The sequence below is a fragment of the Glycine soja genome, chromosome 8 (genome assembly GCF_004193775.1).
Source record: "Glycine soja cultivar W05 chromosome 8, ASM419377v2, whole genome shotgun sequence".
Taxonomy (NCBI): Eukaryota; Viridiplantae; Streptophyta; class Magnoliopsida; order Fabales; family Fabaceae; genus Glycine; species Glycine soja.
This window is the reverse complement of record NC_041009.1, coordinates 5,066,432-5,088,776: the sequence shown is the minus strand read 5'-3', so window position 1 is coordinate 5,088,776 and position 22,345 is coordinate 5,066,432. Positions and strand designations below refer to the sequence as shown.

General features: G+C 29.0%; 2 protein-coding genes across 4 annotated transcripts; one reads left to right on the top strand and one right to left on the bottom strand.

Moving 5' to 3' along the window:
* Positions 1-71: 71 nt before the first annotated feature.
* LOC114424750 (L-type lectin-domain containing receptor kinase IX.1-like) lies at positions 72-2,185 on the bottom strand. Its single transcript, XM_028391585.1, has one exon. It carries the CDS (start codon positions 2,183-2,185, stop codon positions 185-187), a length of 2,001 nt encoding a protein of 666 aa, XP_028247386.1. The 3' UTR covers positions 72-184.
* Positions 2,186-13,615: 11,430 nt separating this feature from the next.
* On the top strand, positions 13,616-19,474 carry LOC114420956 (MADS-box transcription factor 23-like). 3 transcript variants are annotated; one of them, XM_028386677.1, is made up of 8 exons: positions 13,616-13,758; positions 13,973-14,154; positions 15,498-15,576; positions 17,737-17,798; positions 18,237-18,336; positions 18,453-18,494; positions 18,580-18,660; positions 18,886-19,474. In XM_028386677.1, exons 2-8 carry the CDS (start codon positions 13,973-13,975, stop codon positions 19,003-19,005), a joined length of 666 nt encoding a protein of 221 aa, XP_028242478.1. In that variant the 5' UTR covers positions 13,616-13,758; the 3' UTR covers positions 19,006-19,474. The 3 variants fall into 3 exon arrangements, with proteins under 3 accessions (XP_028242478.1, XP_028242479.1, XP_028242480.1); XM_028386678.1 differs by having other exon boundaries at positions 13,941-14,154; XM_028386679.1 differs by lacking the exon at positions 18,453-18,494.
* Positions 19,475-22,345: the final 2,871 nt, after the last annotated feature.

Below are 22,345 nucleotides of genomic sequence, written 5' to 3'. Positions count from 1 at the left end.
GTTAGCTACTGAAATAGTTGTATACTTGTATTGTTTTAAACTTGTCCCGAAGGAGCAAAATTTTGCATTTATCACATAATCACTTCGAATTGATGAGCACAGTCAGCTATAGTAATATATCAGTGTTAGAGTTCACTACTAAACGTTTACTCAAATGATTATTACATTGTGCCTATCCTTATCACTAACTTCTACCCCAAAAGGAAGATGAAACAGAAGAAAAAAGTGCTTTTATTGTTGGAGGAAGGTAGGTTGGCACAGGCATCATTTCAGGGAGAATAGGTAAAGCAGACTCAAATTTAAGCACCTGAATCACTTGCCTTATAGATGGTCTGAATGAATAATCTGGATGAACACACCAAAGGCCAACAATCACTAAACGTTCCATTTGGTTTTCATCAAATTCTCCACATAACTTAGGGTCAGCTGCTTCAAGGAACCTTCCCAATCCATAGAGCTTCCAAACCCACTCAACTACAGTTATTTGACCCTCCTCAGCTTCTAGTTCAACAGGTTTTCTTCCACTGGCTATCTCCAATAACACAACCCCAAAGCTGTATATATCAGATTCCTTAGTAGCCTTTCCTGAAGTGAAATATTCAGGCGCAATATAGCCCCTCGTCCCGGCTATACGCGTGGTTTGCGACCCTTTCTCATGATCCACCAGCCTAGCCAAACCAAAATCACCAAGTTTAGCATTGAAACATGAATCCAACATAATGTTGCTTGATTTAATATCCCTGTGAATCACACACTGCTCCCACTCTTCTTGTAGGTAAAGCAATGCTGAAGCCAAGCCCAAAGCTATGTTATACCTCACTGTCCATGTTAAGAAGCTTTTCACACCGTATAGATGAGAATCTAAGCTTCCATTTGGCATGAACTCATATATGAGGAGAAAGTCATTCTTCCTATGACACCAACCAATGAGTTGTACTAAATTTCTATGTCTCAATTGGCTTATGACCTTCACTTCAGTCACATATTCCTTCATTCCCTGTCTAGACTCTTTTGATATCCTCTTGATAGCAACATAGGACTTTAAGTCTTTCAAGTAACCTTTATACACACCACCAAAACCTCCTTGCCCCAGCTTCTCTGCAAATTTGTTTGTAGCACTTACTAGCTCATTATAGCAAAAGCTCTTAGGTCCAGTGCCCTTTGGGAATTCGTCAGCCATATTGAGATCAAAAACTAACTCTCCTTTTTTATCTCTACTCCTTTTCCACAATAAAGCACAAATCAGCCCTAAAAGACCCAGAACCAAGCCTACACCAATTCCAATCCCCACCCACAATCCTATCTTGTGTTCATTTTCAGAAGCAGGATTTGAAGTTGGTGGTGCTGCTACTGGTTTTATCTCATTTGTGTTCTCATCACTCTGTAGACTTGAATTAAATGACCATGATCTCAGTGTATGCACCTCATACAATTTTCCAGTTGCGGCTGAGAAACCAAGAATAACCTTCCCCGGCAAGTAATCTCTCAAATCAACCTTGTAAGATATGTATTCCTCAACTGGTTTACTAACATTATTGTACGTAGTGAACGAAACGCTCAAATTAAGAGTGCTTGAGTTGTACTCAATGCTGCAATTATAAACATTCCATATTTGAATATCTGTCAACCATTGCTTAGTTATGTTAGACCTCATAGAGTTGAAATTCAGACCTACATGAGTGCCACCTTGAGGGTCCCATTTATTGTGGAAGGTGTCAAACTCCACTGCTACAAATGGTTGAGTTGAATTCAGCACTTGTTTGCCATCCACAAGGCCAAGACCACCTCCTTCTCTAATATTCTTCAGAAGTGGGAGATTAGGATCAGCAAGGAAAAATGCCATTCCATCTCCATAGTAACTCTTCCCTGAAAAAACAACAAAGGAAAATTTAGTAGTGAAATCAGCAAGCTTTCCAGTGTTCATATCCCAGAGGAGCATTTTCTTATAACTTGTGACTCTCCCAACACTGTAATTGTTATTTTGGTCCATGGTGTTGGATGTGACTTGGATGGCTCCTTTTAGAATAGAAGCATCACCTTCCCATTTTACATCACCATTCTTAAAGTTCGGGTAATCAAATGATAGTGAGTTTGCAAGAGGGATTATTTGGAGGATGAAAATGGTTCTTGTTGCATAACAGAAAAGAAGAGTTGGATTTTGAAGACTATTGCGCCACCAAGCCATCTATAAGTGAGGAAATGCTAGTTCAATATTTTGTGTTGGAAGTTGGAACACTTTCATATATGGAAGAACATTGAAGGTGCAAGATTGAATTTCATGTTTTTATGTATCTGATTACATTTTTCCTTATTTAATTGAATTCCAAACTGTGATGGTAATTCCATTTTAGATTTTATACTTGTCTTAATTCCTGTAAGTTCCATCACTGCCTACCTTGCTATATATTGAGCGATAACTACAATATTTTTGTCAATAGTGATGGACGTGACTTAGCTTTATAGAATTCCATACCGGAACATGAAATTCTTGTAACCCCGTTGAAAGTCATGAAGTTGAAATTTCTGCATCTTATAACTTTTATCTTTTTGTTTTTGTTTTTTTTGGTTTGTGTGTTCTAGGATTATAGGATGGTCTTCATTCTCCAAATTTGGCCGGCATTGCTGTAAATAGTTGTGAAATACAAAACTTTGAGTCAAACATTACTTGGGGTCTTAACCATCAAAGGAAGAACACTTCCTTTTTAACTTTATATTAGTGTTAATTAAATGGATATATCTAATAATAAGATAAAGCTCAAAGTTGATCGTCAAATTAAAATTAAACGGAATTGTTATTTAGCATTTAACCTTATTTGATGGATAAAGCTATTGTTGATTTGTTGTTGTATTGCTATTTAGCCTTTAGGAATTTTTACGGCAAATGACAGGCTTATCCAAGCTTCTATACTTCTACATTAGTGAAATCTCTTGCAATGGTACTTCTGGTATCATTTCAATGATGAGTTTTGCAGATTTGTAAAAAAAAAAAAATTAGTGAAATCTCTAGCAAGGCAACTCAAGTCAGAAGGGTTGTAATTAGGGACGAAAAATTTGTAGAGAAACTAATGAAACAAAATAAAAACTGCAAGATAACACAGCTTAATCACATAAACCAACTGTATGTTAAGGGAGTATGCTTCAATTGATTGAACAAAATAAGTAAATTGTTATAAAAAAATTTGTACCTATATTGAATTTCTACCAGCATATGTAAAAAATAGTGTATGGTGGCCTGAACGAAAGTGAGATCATCGTTATGATAAGAGGTAATCATAAAGAATAGACTGGGTAATCATAAAGACACTGTTACAGAGGTATTTCTACTGCTGGAAATTATCTAAAAGACTCACTAAAAGCTAAAAGGACTGAGGAAAATAAGATAAATTTGATGTTTCATTCATTGATTATAATAGGTAAAGATAAGTAAATTTACATAGTCCTAAAAATATCAATTAATGGAAAATTATTATCCAGTTTCAACAGCATATTAGTATTTTACACTCTCACTATTAAATTTAGCACCTCCCATTTTGGAAAGTTCATTTCAAAATACAAATTTACATCCTGAAATAAAAAAGAGGTTATAATTATAAAATACATATTTAATTCCACCCTATATAATCCTTATACCATTTAATTTTGGGCCTATAGCCCATCCTATCAGACACTGGCTTATGGATCTGCCAGTTTCGAATTCGGGAGTATGAATGAGCACCTAATTCATCTTCACTTAACTTTCTGTCACACATACACTACCTATCTTCACGTATAGAAATACTGCGAATATTGATTGTGACATTTGGCTTCTTTTATTTTCCGAGTTAATATGTGCATTTTGTGCCAAAATGCCCATCTGTGCATTTAGAATATCGATTTTACTAACCATTTAGAGCAATGGTTATATAAATATAAAATCCACTAAAGATGTAGTTTACTTTTCTAAAACAAGTACAAGTAGAAGTTAACAAATCCTTATGGTTTTTTAGGGAAAATCCTTTTATCTTTATTTTTTTATGATTTGGGAAAATCTTTTTATGGTTTGTTAACAATATAACCACATATTTTCTAAGAAGTACTTTAATAAGTTATAATTTCAATTATGTTAGAATATACTTAAAGTGTTATTAACCTACTATTTCTGGGAAAAAAAAAGAAAAAAAGAAGAAGAAAAACTACTGCCTACTGCCAACGCAGACTATATACGCTATCGCATTAAATATTTATAACGGTTTACCCTAAGAAGTAATACTTACAAATATTAGAAGTCGCTGCCATACATTTCAGTCACATATATACTATATACAGAAAAAAATTCCTGTTAATTAGTTATTCTGACTTAGTATAGCCCAGGAGGAAGAAGAAAACTTGTGAAAATTTTCATTTATTGAAGGAAGAAGAAAGAATGCCACAGGCATCCACGTACTCAGCTAGCTCAAATTTCCATATAATAAAAAATTATTCTTATAAAAACACTAAGCTACGATTTCTTCTTAATTAAAAACATATCTCGTGTAAAAAACCATTGAAAATCTAGTAAATAAGGAGAAATTCATCTGATCAAAGATCTTTTAGACCTTGAACTTGAAGTCAACTCAATAAGATATATAGATCTATTTTCTTCATGGATCTCAATAAACTTTGAGATTAGTACACAAAGAATTGAAGGAAGTTCATTCCTCTTTCTTAATTATAGCCCCCGAACTTTTCTCCATTTCAATGGGAGCTTGAGACTGATCGAGCCTCCAACTTGGAATTGAAGATATTCATTCAAAAGGATTTTAAAAAGTAACCCTAACAGAATCATGGAACAAGATTACACAGACAGGAATACTTTGACTAACACGTGCATAAGCTCAGAAAAACGTAGACAGTGGGCACATTCACGCCCCAAAAGTAGCTCCTCTAATTTATGATAAATCTTCATCATGATTTGAGGCACATATAACTTGGCTGGCCATCTAATCGAAAATAATGTTATCATCACATTTTTTTTATTTAAAAAAAGGCTAACTAATTGAAACTGCAACCTAGAGATTTTCTTGGTTCAGAAAATTGTCACGCCTGAAAATCTTAGAACTTACGCAAATCTTACTGTGTTTGAAAATCTGAGATTAGCACGCTTTAGAGAGATCAAAGCTGTGAGTTAGAGTTCGGTTAAAGGTCCTAGATTCATGATAACAACATTTTAATTTTAACTAAACTATGAAGAGCAGCAATCTTTCTGGACCTACTTTCGTACTGAAGTGAAATGCAAGGAAACAATCTAAATCATCAGCTCCAAAGTAAATAGGTTTCTTGAATTGGTTTGGGACGTGAAAACTTTTAGACATTCGTGATTTGTTTGTATATATAGAATAGTTTTTTACTGTACATAAAATTAAATATTATATATATTAATAAACCTTAAATAATTTTTTTTTGTTTTAGACATAAAGAATTAAACTTGAATATTTAAAGATTACTAGTTTCTCTACCAAAAAATAAAAAGAATACTAGTTTAGTTAATTTATATTTCTATTCTCCAATTGCTTTTATAAAGATATAGTTATAAGATTTATATGTGTTCTTAATTTTACAATTATGTTCTTAATAGGAAACATAAAGATATATGTTCTTAAATATTAAAACCAATAATTTTTTTAGTAGATATCTGTTTCATATCTTCTAAATATTTTATTGGTTTTAATATTTATAAATTTAAAACCATTTAAAATAGTTCTATCACTATTTAGATAATCAAGTGATCACATTAAAGAGCATTTTAAGGTGGCATATCTATATAAGTCATGTTATCAGTAAGTAATTAATAATCATTGAAATCATTTTTTAAAAAAAACTAAAATTTATGAATACTAAAACTATGTTTTTATAAAAGGATTGGAAATAAATTTAGTCGTGTTCACATGAATTAAAAATATATTTTACTCAAATTATAATTTATTTATTTATTCTGTGTTTTAACATAAAATGTCAATTAAATATTGTATTAATTAAATTTAAAACAAATTCATGGAGAAATTTGATTTCAAGGAATATTTAAATTAATTAATAAAGGACAAATCATATAATTCTTTTTATAATTTTCATAAGTTAGTTTTAAACTTGATTCTTTTAAGTGATGCTTGTTTCGCCGATAAAAAAAGGAAGTTTCTTTCACTACATTTATATTGAAGCTAGGCACAACAAATGAAAGCTCTTAGGATTTGTCAGATTGCAAATCCAAAGATCTTTACAGCTTGCTAGTATGCATGACGTACTCTAACAAATAAATTACATTTGGCAGAGATCCTCGTACTATAGTATTAGTTAGCCATAAAAAACTCCTAGTTGATTAATTATTTAACCACCAACAACCCTATCCTTTGATTTTTCTAGTACTATAGTATACTATAAAAAAATGTGGCATATATCAGACTTTCTAAATAAATATGTTCAATAATTTTGTGCCACCCAAATTTTAAGTCATATACGCATAGGATGATGATTCAAATTAATTCTCTACTTCACAGTTTCCTCTTGCCCTAATAAAATGATTAATAACTAAGAAACCCAAATATCACTTTAAGCTTATAGCTTTTTTTCAGTATTAATCGAGGAAAAATAATTATTGAAAATAAAACATTTGAGTCTGTCTATATAAGTGAGTCAATGAGTGAATTATCTTATATAAATATAGGTAAGTTAAAACATACATATAATGATACATTGATATTATTACATTTTACCCAATAAACAAACTAATTAAATGTCTTCTCCTAGATTAGTATGGTCCATATGTGTAGTATATATATAACTTCGCGTGCCAGTGGGATGTTAAGATTAAAAATATTTAACAGCAGTCAAAATCATGTTAGCAGTTGTCAATTAATTAATGATTAAAAAGCTTACCATATGGCACCAACAACAAACGGACCGTAGTATTTTAAGGGCCATTTCCAATGTTATAATAATAATAAATTGACTAACTATACCATCATTTGCTGATGATTGACACTTGGCTAGGGTCTTAGCTGGAGACATAAAACCCAAAGCTTTGTTTAGTCGCAGTCCTCAGGTATAAGTTGAACCGAAGCACCCCATTAATGGTCGTTCGTTTAATTTAAGGAAACAAACCTAACTTTATTGGAAAAAAGAAATCTTTTTCACGTGGGTAAGGCCAACGAGAAGTTGTAAGTTCCGGAAATATCGTACCTCAATTGCTCACTCCAATATAGAATATAGGCAATTTAGTATTCCATGGGTATGCACTATTAACCAGGTATTCGTGTTTGAATATATAATAGTAATTGTTGTGAGTGCCATATATAAAAGTGAACCAATTCTCTGAAACCCTACTGTATTATAATAGTATAACCCTACTGTACGGAATATTCCCCGCTGGCCGCTGCCATGAGCTCGATGAAGCGAATGCATAGGCATTATTAATCACGCATATGGTGGACTATACTCAAGTGATTTACCGGTGCAACATTGTTTATAACCATGGATGTAATGGATAAAAAGAATGTTAATAACACTTTTTAACACGCTATTGTTTATGCATTCATTTTTATGATTGAAATTTGAAAATGTAAGTTACCAAATAAGATATGAAATCTATGTATTCAGTGAGATTCACATTATTTCACTTGATAGTTAAGAGAGTATATTGAAAAAAATCTGTGTTTAACATTTTTCTAATGAATATATATTTGATAATTGTTAATAAATACTACAACTTCAAGAAGGTCATGTATTCTTTTCAAAATCTAATTTGCAACAGAAAAAATGCTTTTTTATAATAATTTAATTCTTTATAATTATGAAAATGATAAGAAAAGAAAATGTTAGATAAAATATTGCATAACATGATTAGAAATCATTATAGGTCACTACCAAACACGTGAATTAACTAGTAGAGGATCAAGGTTGTTGAATTCCAACTTAATTAGATATTTCAGATTCAAATTTTTGATATGTATTTTAAATGTTCATATGCTGAAGTTTGTAACTTATAATAGTTCTAATTCACTCAAGTATATCATAGATTGAAATGAATAGATTATGGGGAAAAATGGATTCAGTTTGATAATAAAAATGGTCAAGTTAGATTTGGGACAATTTTATATGCCAACCCAATCAATTAGATATTCATTGAGTTTATTATTAAAATATAAAAAAATACAAAAAATAACAATTAAGTTATAAATCATAAAAATTGAAAAAAAAATATTTATCTCAAAAGTTAGAATTATTATGTATAACACATTAATTTACTAAGTCACATTAAGTATATAATTTTCCTATTTATTATGCTGAATATTATTTTAAGTATTTTTTTAAAAAAATAATATAACAATGTCATGCTGGCTTTTTAATCTGTTTGGTCTCTCTCTTTCACTCATTTAGAGAAGGGAATTAGTGCACTGATTATTTAGCGAAGACGATCAGAACTGGGGTGGTGGTGATTACTCCTTTATTTATCTAACATTACCTTAATTAAGCAACACATTAAAGGAAATAAAAAAAATAAATCATATCGTTTCTTTTTGTTTTTTCCTCCTGTTACTAGAACACGTAAAGGAAAAAGTGACTTTAATCCTAAATGGGATGGTAGATTAATGAATTTGAAATGCTAGGATGATTAAATTAAAAAGTGACTTCCATTTCCAACACCAACTATGGGAAGAAGAAATTGGAAGGATGGAGGCATTGGAAATGGTCTTTGTATATACTATTACTAAATAAATATTAGTACTAATAGTACGTACTTTACTCGTCATTAACTATTTCCAATATGGGAAACCTTAATGAATCCGAAACAAGTGATTGGTTAGTCTTTGTTGCAGTCTAACAAAAAGTTGCACACTCCATCGCATTCGCATGTGAAATGTCGGCTTGATTCTTTTCTTGTGTTCTTTAACATTATAATCTCAGACTCAGTTGCAGCTGAATATACGACACCCACCTTCATTTGAGTTCCACCTGGAATATGATCTGTTGCTGAGCTAACTACTAAAGTAAATAGAATTTCCTTTTATTAGGGATCTTGCTAAACCTACAGGTTCAAAAATTAAAAATAAAACATTTATTAAAAAATTGTATTAATAATGTACTATCAAAAATTTATGATGAAAGCATATTATTAATATATTTTTCCGGTTTCAGAATATAAAAAAAATCTGAATTTTAATATAAAAAGTCATCACTTTTAAGTCCATGTCCATGATCAATACCCTTAATTTACTTTTATTTCAATTATTACCTCATTCTTTCATTTTATTTTTATGTTTCTTTTAAAGTTGCGATATGGAGATTGATCGAAATGTGTAATTAATATTTTTGCTTTATTAAAATTATCATTTGATTTCTTATGATACTTTTTTTGTATGCTCAATTAAAACATGGAGTATTGGCGTATTTATATTTTATTCTACGCTGTCATTACATAAGTTTAAATTATTTTTCAAATCATAAATATTTTGCTACTCGTTGAAGTTGATCATTAATGTAAATTTTCTATTTTTTTTCACAAAACTTAGATACATTTTTTTTTGGTATTGTATGTTTGTTTTGTTCTTCGATCAAAATTATAATTTTATTTCAATAATATACGTAATAAATGTTTGCATTAAAAAAAATTCCTGTGAAACAATTACATTTTCATAGAAATAAGTTGATTCCAATAAAATTAAATTCAAATTTTTTAAACAAAGTTTTAGTTTAAACTTATGAATAAAAAAATGTAGTTGAAAAATGAGATCAATTAAAGTTACCAAAAAACAACAGTTACTTCAGAAGCTGTAACCTTCTCAAAGAAGAAGCTGGATTGTCTGCGGTTTAAAATTAAACTGCACAAAATCCAGTTAATGTTTAATGGTAAATAAATTTTTGAGTGTGTTTTGGTGGCTTATTTCAATAAATGTGATATTTCGGTTGTATGAAAACCGCGCCAATTGATTCCAGAAGACCCAGACATGTCAGCAGCAGCAACGCCTTCCAAAAATTAACCCAAAACCTATTTCGGATAATTTTGTTGTGAGTTTACGTTTTACTAGTTTTTAAAACACTTTTTATTATATTTACAAAACAATAAAAATAGGTTTTATAGGATTTGGGAAGTGAGTTTTAATTCTTTCTTTCCTTCATCCTACAACAGCAGAGTCACCGATTATGTTCTCCAAGGCTCCATTCGGTGATTTTTCGTTTTCAGTTTTTGAAATTATTCAAAATTAAACCTAGTTTTAATTTTGAGGGTTGAGTTTCAGTTTTAAAATTTTAGAAACTATTGTAAGTTAGAAATAGATAAAATAAGTTTATTATTCTATTTTACGATGTTCCATTATAAAATTATGCAATATAAAAAATAATAAAACATAATAAAAATATTTAAAAAGTATTAAAATAAATTGTTGTACAATTTTTTTCTTAAAACTAAAAAAAAAGAATGACTCAAACATACCAGTAATAATAGCATGACAGATTACATAACGTTATTAAGCAAAAAATTACGCTTGTAAAACACAAAAGTTGATAGGATTTATATATAAAAATGTGATAATAATAACAATTAATAATAATATAATTACGGTGTTATATTAGTTGCATCCTATAATCGTTGAATCAGTCGATTTCAAAAATTTATCATTTGATGGATAATTGTTGTAATCACACATAGTAACCTTTGTTGATGTGTTATATTATTTTATTTATTCTTTAACTTCTAGTTCAACTCGAAAAGAGTTAAGGTTTTGGTGGAATTAAATAAAATTTGTTGGGAGTGAATTTTAGAGAACTTAATCGGTGAATGTATTACCATAGCTATGATTTTACTGGATTGGCATGGCTATGTTTTGTTCATTTTCTAATACATTTCTTAAATGCTCGGCTAAATTCCCCCTTTTTAACCTTTCACTTTAAGATTTTGTTTTGTCCCATTGAGTGTAGCCTAGCTATGCTTTTACGTACTAGTACTAGTTTCATATTAATTACGGTTCATATTGCAGACAAGGCCTTGTGGCACGATTTGTAATAGAATACTAGAAAAGTTATAATATTAGGCTATTAGCATATTCTTTAATACAATTTTGTAATATCCTCGTTACCATGAGGTGAAATTATATGCTTACTCCACTAAGTTAGTGGGTGAAATTATACATTGCTTACATGTTCTTTATAATTTTATTAAAATAGAAATGTAAGATGATATTATGCTTAGGTAATATGCTTGTCGAATGATAAATTTTTGAAATTGATTGACTCAACGATTATGGGATAAAGTTAATGTAATATCATAGTTATATTATACTTAGTTATTATTATTATGATTATCATATTTCCTATCCAATTTTTTGTTTTACATGTATAAATTTTTTGCTTAATAGTGTTATGTAACTTGAAATACTATTATTAGTGTTATGTTTGTGTTTTTTTTTAAAAAAAATTGTACAACAACTTTTTTAATACTTTTTAATTATTTTATTATATTTAATTATTTTTTATATTACATAATTTGACAATGAAACACCATAAAATAGAAAAAAGAACTTATTTTATTTATTTTTAACTTATAATAACTTTTAAAATTTCAAAACTCAATCTATAACAGAAATTCAACACTTAAAATTAAAACTAAATTTAATTTTAAAACTGGAAACAGAAAATTAATCATCTCGAACTGAATCAAGGAATGAATGAAGTAAGCTGACAATGTACACCAAGACAGAAGTTGGCTTCTCCGAGGTCTAAATGATTTTTTAAATCCCAGTTTTCCCCCATAATCTTGAATTAACATTTAATTTTCCAGCGTGGCAAGATGACATCCGTGCTCAATCTGTGTACGAGGAAGACTTCAATAGAAAATAAAAATTATTGTATGAATCAGACTATGATCACTTTCGTTAGCTGTAATGTAACGACAAGCCAGCTGAACAAGGCCATTGAGGGAACTATCTTAACAACAGTACTTACTTCATTACTTCTTATCTGCAATAATGGATGTACAATATAGAGAACGATCTCCACATTAAAGAATATATTTCCAACACACCTCTTACGTACATATAAATTATTATTAAAATGATTAACAATATCACCATATATACCTATGTATCATAAAGTCACAACATAAAAATCTTTAAACAATAAGTAAGTTCTGATTAATTTATTATTTTATTTGATAGTATTGCTGGATGAGAATTATAAATAATCTCACAGCATTTTCAATAGGAGTTGTTGAGTTAGATTCTTAAACTCAAAGATTGAATTCTAAACAAATAACTTTCAAGATCGAATTCATCTTTTTTTTTTTTAAATAATATTTTTTTAATATTTGTCTCCCTAATTATTTTTGTCTATATAAATAAAATTCAAGAATCTAAATTAAGTCTTATTACTAAAGCAAAAAAAAAAACAAAAGTTTATTCTTATGTCACATCATAAAACCTAAAAAGTGATATAAGAATCCAAAATAAATTCATAACACTAATGAAACTATAAATAAATTGAATCTTCTAAAAATTTAGCAATCAAATTAAATCTTTAAAAAAATCAAAATAATTTTCAAAACACTCACTGACACGTCATGGATTGGAAGGGCACAATCATTTTTCGAAACGTGGCCTATTCGATCTGTCTGAGTCTCCGTGACTTGAGCTGCATCTTGATTCTCAGTTTTCACTGTATGTATATTTTTTTTTATTTTGCTTTCTTTTATTTGCCATTATTTTTAAAATATTTCTTTAACTCTAATTATATAGTATTATTTTATAATATTAACAGAGAATTAATTAATTTTTTAATAATATCCTGAAGAAATAACTGCAATAGTAGATATAGAGCTGTAATTATACAATGTAGTAACTAATAGAAGTATTTTGTTTTGCTTAAAAAAAGAAGCATTTTATTTAAATAATTATTTTGTTATGGAAATTGGCATAATCAATTGTCTTCTTAAACTGTGTATATTATGTTAAATAATAAATAAAACGAAATAAAATAATTTTTTAATAAGTTTAATTTTCATTCATTGTGTTTAATCGGCTAGCCAGAAATCATCACCATAACTATATTTTTCTTTAAAGTAGCAAGTTTTCCATATGTTTAGTTTTGTGTTAAAAAAACCTAAGACTTGAGTCAGAAACCTGAAAATCAAAAGTTGTATTGACTAGCTTCTATGTTGTTTAGATTGACTTATGTGCAATTGACCTAAAACTATAAAGACCTTGGAAAAGTTAATAATTTTGTCATTAATGACAGCTTTTATTGGATGGTGATATGAAAAGTCGTTCTTTAATTCTTTTTTTCTTCTGTTTTTTAGTTGTTTTGTGAGAAAATTGTATAAATTTAAAGTAAAAATATAAATTACCGTTCAGTAATTGTATGCTTTTTAAAATTATACACGAACATTTAATAAGCTAATTAATACATAGTGAGAGAAAGATAAAAGTAAGAAAAATATAAATATTATGATTTAACATGAAGAGAAACATATAAAAAAATATTTATTAACTGTTTAAAAAACATAAATGTTTATGTATAATTTATTTTTTTACATGTACTATACTACTGTTTATAAGTTATCGTTATTAAAAATAAAAGTAAACCTTATAATTTATCGTTCAGTTGGCCCCGCACACTCTGAAAGCTGAGCATACTGAACCGTCTTGAGACCTACAAAAACCACTTTTCGCCTTCCCTATAAAGCTCTAAAATAGCAGCATCGCTTTCTTCTTCTAGCTCCATCTTCCAGTTATCCTTTTTCAGTCCCATAATTTTCAAGTAAGTTACTGACTAATTTCATTATTCTTTGTCTGCGGTATTTATTAGCACTGTTCATACCATAATTATATTATATTCTCTTTTTTCCTCATTTATTTATTGTGTTTCTTTCATTTTTTAATTTTTCAATCAGTCCTCCAAATTTCTTTCTAATTTGAGAAAACTTTGTGAAAGAACCGTAGCTAGTAATTAAGTTTTGACTTTGTACGAAAAGATGGGGAGAGGAAAGATCGTGATTCGAAGGATTGACAATTCCACTAGCCGGCAAGTGACGTTTTCCAAGAGAAGAAATGGGTTAGTGAAGAAAGCTAGAGAGCTATCTATTCTGTGTGATGCAGAAGTTGGATTGATTGTGTTCTCCAGCACTGGCAAGCTTTATGACTATGCAAGCACCAGGTAAGATATTAATTAATATCATATCTTATCTCTTCTTTGTTAGTACACTTTTATTTGCTAGCTGATTTAAATTCACTACTTTACACCTCTCTCCTTTTTGGGTTGAAAACTCTTCTTTTAGGTGAATAATAATCAATAAACTAAATACACATTTATCCATAATGACTGTGAACCTCGTATGTATAATTCGAGATTGGATGGTGTTCTTCTGCTTGCATACTATTAATCTAAATATTCAGGGATGCGTTTGAAATTAAGGAATATTATTGTGGTATATATTTGAAACTTGCTAGGAAAACCCTCCCAACATGGTGTGGGGATACATTTATCTGGGAATCTATGAATTTTATAAACACTGGAATGCTGAAACATTTTCCTTTGATACTCTTCAAGAGGCCAGGATACATTTTATTATAAATAAATTAAATCTAAAGATTGTCGTTAAAATTTTAACTTGAAAAATTAATTCAAGAAAACAATTTCTTATCATGTAAATATGGGTTAGTGATCATGAGCTGCATGGTATTGCAATTCAATATCTTTTCAACCTGCAATTTGAACCCAACAAGAGTTTCCTATGGCATTTTGCTCTTTTTCTGACTTTCTAGTAAGTGTAGTGCATGCTCAAAGTCTAACTTATAGTGTAACATGACATTTCTCAGCTAGATTTGAGGGTCATTGGTCTCACTCACTGCTCAAAGACAAATCCAAATTTACAGGGAGTTAATTAACTAGTTGGGGGTGTGGGGCTAATCTAAGCTGAAGTTTTTTACGTGTAAAAGCCGCATCTTCCATCTGTACCCATAAGAAATTCTGTTGTTGATTAATTCAATTGAATATTTAGTGCAATTAGCTTCATCATTTATAATTCTTTATAGTTCTCATACTTTTTGCTTTACAATCTTAGGATTATAAATGGATATAGTCTATTCTATTTTATACACATTACATATAATATTCATGCATGCATTTCCAACATAAATCCATATATTTTTTCAACATATAATTATCATAGCAATCATACTGTCCACTAAGAAAACGGCTTTTCCTTTCTGTTGTGTGGAGCATAAGGAACTTTTTTTTTGGGTTCTTTGAGTTTAAGGAACTTGATTATTACCAAACTCATGTTTTAGTTTTTATTAATTTGTCCGTGTTCTTTCCTTTATGTCTTTTTCTGTAGTCAGTTTCAGTCTCAAGCTTCTATTGCTTGTTTTTGTTTCAATTGTTGATCCATGCATCCAATGCAGATTCCCCATGTACATATATTTAGTGTTTCTTGCATTTACAAAAAAGATGATCATGTCTCATCTCATTAATATATATGAACTTCTAAATTTCTGCAGCATGAAATCTGTTATTGAGCGCTATAACAAGGTCAAAGAAGACCATCAACAGTTAATAAATCCTGCATCAGAAGTCAAGGTAATTGCCCATGTCTCAGTACTCCTCCGTTGATGTTCTAGCTTGATCTCTTGCATTTGTTATATATTAACTTGAATTTAGCGTCTAAGCCCGGCCCATTTTGTTTCCTTTACTACGGTAAATTATACATGCAGCACTAAGTTCAATACGATATACATAGTCCAATGATGATTTCGTCACACACCAGTATCATGACTATGGGAAAGACTATAACCGTTATAGATACAATAACTTGTAAACCTCAAAACTGTTTAAACCATAGATTTTGCCAGCTTCATGAGACTTTTAATTATTAATCTCTTGCATTAATTTAGTTATACATACCAACTAGACATTCATGGCTCCCATAATTTGCATGTATAGACATATAATATACACAACATTTACTTTTTTTTTATATATATACAATGATCGCAATGCGAATTGAATCTAAGTATACTCTATGCATCTATTCCAAACTCTCCACTACTGTAAGCTGACCCTAGTAGTTACCCAAAGGCTTTTCCTTGATAAAATGAAAAAGAGAGAGTGAGAAGTGTTAATATCAGGGTTAATTAAGTTTAATTTTTCATTTATTTTTATTACTCGAAATTAGTCTCAAAATCTAAATTATACAAGGGACTAAAAATGAGAAAAATAGAAAATAATTTTGAATAACAAAAATTTAAAAAAAATAATAATGAACTAGGTTTTTAAAACAACTTAAATGCTGACAAAAAAATTTTAGGGATTAAAAATTAAAATCTAAAAAAATCAAGAGATTAAAAACTTAATTAATCCATAATAATATACTTTTTAATGTTGGTATCAAATACTTGACGAGTTGTTATAAATCTACCTAGACCGTTAGATCCTATTTGGGGTGTATGTAAGTGGAAAAAGACAAAGATAAATAATAATAATAATAATAATAATAATAATAATAATAAATTTAATATGTAATATCATAAAAAATGAGATTAAAAAAATGGGGTTTAAGGCATTTTTTTAACTTGTAAAATAACTTAACCTTCAAAGGCTTTGCAAAAATATTTGCATCTTGCTCTTCAGTTGGACAACATTTTATCAACACTTCTTTGTCAACTACAACTCTCAAATTTTATGAAGTAGAATATTCATTCAATAAGTCATTTCTTCAAAATGTCACACACATATCTTTGTTTAGAGACAAAAATCTCATCATTCTATTGAACAATCTCAATCCCAAAACAAGAAGTCATCAAGCCCAAATCTATTATTTGAAAGCAAACTTATCATACTCTCGTTCCTTGAGTTCTGCAATAATCTTTTTAAATTAAATTATTGTTGGTAAAGATTAGATCAACATGTAGGCCCACTATAGGAATATCTCCAAGATCAACTAATTTATCATATAATGTTTTCTAAAAAAAGACACCTTTGAAATTCATGTTGCACAAAGTATGAATCAATCATCTTAATTTTATCACACTCTTGGTGCCTACTTCAAGCCATACAAAGTTTTCTTCGATTTGCAGACTTTATTTTCTTTTCCTCTGACTATGTATCTTACATGTTGGTCAATGTGTATTTCTTGCAAATTGTGTCTAATCTTGTAGCAAGAGCAAAGTAATCAATACCTAACACTTTTTCTATTCTCTTGCAACCAACCTTACTCTAGAGTGATCAAATTCTCCATCGGGATTAATGCACTTTGTTTTGTACACACCTACTTCACTCCAATAGGGTTTTATCCGTTGACAAAATTTGTTAACTCACTTTTCATTCTTTTTAATAGCATGGATTTAATCATTTATAACTTTTCTCCAATTCTCATCACTTAAAGTTTCTTCAAACATCCTTAACTCACAATATGCAAGTAAGGCAAAAATTGATGTAAGGTCCGCATCAGATGGGTCATTCTCATACTAGCAACATAATCCTCTTATCTAATGGTAGGTAAAGATGCATCAGTGGACTGTTAGATTACTCTAGTTCATTAAGATTTGGATTGATTACCAATCATTTCTTCATAGTTATTATTAATAACTGTCATCAAATCTTTTTGGGACTTCGAGTACCAATCCGACGTTCCTTTCACATCAAACATCACAAGCCATGTAGTTAATTACAACTTAATTTTTTTACTTGGCATTATCATTACATATACATATAATTGATATCTATATTACCATTAACTAGCTTTGGCAGAGAGAAGTAGCAAGCTTGCGGCAACAAGTGCAGTACATGCAAGAATGTCACAGGTAAAAAGTTAAACACCCAGTTGTTGCATTGTAGTAAAAGCAAGTCAGAAATGTATGGAAACTAGTGGGTTATTACGTAATTCATAAATTAAAGCAATTACTTATATAGGAGGGCATGAAATATTGAACCCAACTATAAAAGAAAAATAGATAATTATAAGAATTGGAAAAAAAATGCACAACCTGATATTATATACTCTCTTCATCTTAAAAATAAATGTCATTCTTGATTATTTTACATAATTCAAAAAAATTCATAAATAGATAAAAAAAATAATATTAATTTTATAAAATTAACCTAATTATTAATATCATATTGAAAAGCTAAAACTTTGTCAACAATAAACACATTTAATTAACAATAAGAAGAATAAGGTTTTTTAAAAAAAATAGAAAGAATAATAATCCACGTACTTCTTTTTTGGCAAGTGCACGCAGGCAAATGATGGGCCAAGAGCTTTCTGGATTGGGTATCGAAGAGTTAGGAAATCTGGAAAAGCGACTGGAGATGAGTTTAAAGGGTGTTCGCATGAAGAAGGTATCATTGTTCAAAGTCAAAGGAAACCAAAGCTAGCTCATCCATTAAAATTTAAAATTTCACTGATCCCTTTCACTGTACACGTACTATCACTTATTTTTATTGTCTACCTTTAGGATCAAATTCTGATTGATGAGGTCAAAGAACTACACCAAAAGGTTTCAGGAATTAGTTTTTATTCCTTAAAATGATTCATATATTCCAACAAATTTCTGAAAGCTAATTTCCTTGATACTATTGTAGGGAAGCCTTGCTCATCAAGAAAATGTAGAACTTAATAGAAAGATAAATCTCATCCGCAAGGAAAATGAAGAACTACAAAAGGTATAAAAAAAGGCACTCTATATTTTAGAATATATCATTCATAGTTTTTCATAAATATATACATAAGCATGCATAATGAAAAATCCTAGACATAGACAGGCAAAGCTAAGGGAGAGGCATCAAATATTAAACAGATTTGCCTCATTTACAATCAGCTTGCAATGTTTATCTAGAAGCAAAGAATTCATGTTTTACTTTAGCTTAAACAAGAGATTCGGATTTCAGGTTATTGAAGCTAAGTGTAGAAAAGGTGTTGCAGCATCCAATCCTCCATTCACTATCAACTATGGATGTAATATGCTTGCTCCTATCAGTCTCCAGCTAAGCCTGCCAGAGTCAACGTAGTAAGCCATCAGCCAAAGCAATGAAATTGGGATATTCCCTCAAACTATAACTATTGCCTAGGTCTATAAATATGTTTAAGGTCCTTATTAATATACTAAATTTTGGTTTTAGACTATCTAAAACTTGGTTTTATTTTGTGCTTTCTGATTTTTTAAAAGTGAACACCAAAAATTTAAATTATGGTCCCAGTTTCATCTCGAATTTTGATATTATGAGAAATTGTGAACAAATATGGTTAATGCATGCTACTGCAATATGTAGTCATGGAGAGTCTAAAAATCTTGATGTCAGTCACAGACCATTTTCTAAAACCTTGGTGAAACTATTATATATGGGCTAAGTGTCAAGCGAATTTTCAACACTTAAATGACACCTTAGCTTTTAACAGGTCCGTGATAATACCTGAAATTATAAGTGTTCAGTTTTAAAAATTCACAACACAAATTAAAACACATTTTTTTAATAGAGGGATTAACATATTTATGGGGACAAAAACATATTTTATCTATTCATAATTTCGTTATAAACTAATCTTCTATAGTGTGCACAGATTACTGCTGCAATAACAAAAACTGTTTCAAAATTAGGGGTGGTGATCATTTCTGTCAAGCTGCCAATACTTGGTCCGAATGGTCATGCATAGATATTCATGGCATTAGATTATGTACCCAGAAACTTTTCATGCAATTTTCTGTTACAAGAATCGGACATAATGTTTACTATGTAACATCAATGCAAAATAAAGATTAATTAAATCGTCTTTTGTAGCTGCCTAGTGCTGTTTTATATATAAACATAAAAAAGAAAACCAAGCAGAAATATCATATTCTCGTGTTTCTCTTCTCTTCCACTAAAAGAGTCTGGATTTCTTTTTTTTTAAAAAATACATATAATAATAATAATAATAATAATAATAATAATAATATATCCATATTTTAAAATTGGAATTATAAGATTCACTTTTTAAAAGAAGAAAAGAAGATAAATATCGTAGGTTTAATTTTTTCCCGTTAACAAAAATATTAATTATTAACAATTAATATTTGTCGATTAAAAAGTTATATTTCAAAATTTTACATTGCTTTTTTTTAATTTGTGTGTGTGAGCTTTTAAAGTTTTTTGGTGTGCCGTACTTGATCAAGATTGTCTTTATTTCAAAGGGAAAAAACTAAAGAAAATTATTTGTTTACTTTTCTTTGAGGTGGAGGAAAAAGATTTTCACAACTGCATGATATCAAGATACAACGACAAAAATTATTTTAGTAAAGGAAGTTGCAAGTTGATTTGCATTATAAAAATATTGAAAAATCCTTTGACTACTACAAGTAGGCATATAACAGCATGAAATAGACGACACTTAAAAGTTAACCTCACAAGATCTGCGAAAATTTAACCTCACAACGTTTAACATATTGCCTTATATTAACGAGTGCCCTAAGATGCTAGTTGATCATCAAAATATTTTTTTTAGTGGAAATGTAATAATATACTTTTCCATGATTTTTAATATAACTTTAACTCTAAAAACTTTTTATTTATTAATCTCTTATTCAGTAGTCTTAGGATACTGGTTAGTAAGATTTTTTTTTAAATATTAATTTTTCAGCAAAGAAATAAAATGAATTTTAAAGAAATCAAATGAAAATAAATAAAACAGAGGTAAAATGAAAATTAAATTTAAGATTAAAATAAGAAAAGTAAAAAATAAATAAGAAAAAATTATTATGTGATTCTTATAGTTACACAAACTTCACCTTTTAGTCTATGCACATAAATCCATTCATTTTTCCGTGCATGTACAAACATTTTCATATCTATTTTGGTTCTTGAGGTTAAACAAATTTTATCATTTATTCCTTGTCATTTTATAACGGTATAGACCAAAAGGGATGTGAAAATGTTTGTATAAAAATTAATTAAAAATGATTATTTTTAAATGTAAGGATTAAAAGGTAAACTTTGTCCAACTATAAGAGCCAAAGATAATGCTTTATAAAACATAGAACTAGTTAATAATAAGTTAGCTAAAAGCTTATATGCTATGAGCTGAAAAACTGAAAGTTTACATAATAATTAAGGAAAAAATATGTCATCTAGTATTTAAAAGAATGTTAAGATAGGTAAAATATTTAGGGTTTTTAAATTGAATAAAAGGGTAAAAAAAATTTAAATAAATTAGTGAGGATAAAATTAAGAAGAAAAGAGCTAACAGCTTATAAACAAGTATATTTTTTATAAGTTATTTAAAATAATTTATAAAAAATAAGCTTGTGTATCAAATACTTATTTTAATTTGTTTAAGTTAACTTATAAGCTAGTCAAAAGCAACTTATGAGCTCCGCAGAAGTCTAATCAAAATCTCATGTAAAAAACTAATATTGACTTAATAACACGATACTTGGCCACTTGCTTATATCAATTTATTTCTCTTTTTTCAACCATTGGAATTGGAATTTTTAGTTTTCCGATGAGATTTTCAAATATCTCCTCAAACTTTAGTCCTGTCGGTTGACTATAAGACTAATTATCAATTCAGAACTTAATCACACTTAAAACTTTTGATTCTTCCTCAAAAATATATTATATGGTATCAATTTTAATTATTCTCTATTACAAAAGAAAAATCAAAATTATATTCATATATTTATTGGTTGACATGGTTCATTGTAATTATTTCAAAAAGATTATTAGACATCTTTATTTATTAAGAACAAAATTATTAATTATAGGTTTAAATTAGTACAAGATTTCTCAACAAACTATTAATTATGATCCAAATAATAATATAAATTGCAATTTTTATTTTATTATCATCGTGAATGATCATTTGATAGTTTAAACAAATTTGTTAGACAAGAAGAGAAAACTAATTTTGATCATGAAGAGAGTTTTTATTTTTAGAGAAAAGCAAAAAATGTTTTATTGCACAAGGTTCAAATTATTATGAGCTGCCTAATAAAGCCTTATCATTCAATGATTCAAATATTGAAGATAACATGCGCTGTTTTTTATATGATATGCGGGTTGGAGGATAACATATGGTTAGAGAATTGTTCAATCTCACCTATTTATTAATTTTTTATGTTAGTGCGTGCGCTTATAGGTTGGTGCATTTTGATATCCTAGGTGGACACAACCACGTGACTACGTGAGTAATATTATAAAGTCATCCACAAATATAATTTTAAGAAAATAAAATTTTGAGCTCTTATTAATACTTTAGGTTTTAATTTTTTTAAAAGGATTTTGATCTTTTATCTTTAAAAATTTCACTTTGATCTCTTAAAGTTTATTTCTTATACTAAATCAATTCATTTGTAAATTTCAACATTGATTTCTT

Bases quoted from the DNA above. Each gene is read 5' to 3' on its own strand.
- LOC114424750 (XM_028391585.1), bottom strand. From the start codon at position 2,185: ATGGCTTGGTGGCGCAATAGTCTTCAAAATCCAACTCTTCTTTTCTGT.
- LOC114420956 (XM_028386677.1), top strand. From the start codon at position 13,973: ATGGGGAGAGGAAAGATCGTGATTCGAAGGATTGACAATTCCACTAGC. The intron at 18,495-18,579 runs GTTTCAGGAATT...ATACTATTGTAG, and splicing joins TCAAAGAACTACACCAAAAG to GGAAGCCTTGCTCATCAAGA. The intron at 18,661-18,885 runs GTATAAAAAAAG...TTCGGATTTCAG, and splicing joins AAAATGAAGAACTACAAAAG to GTTATTGAAGCTAAGTGTAG.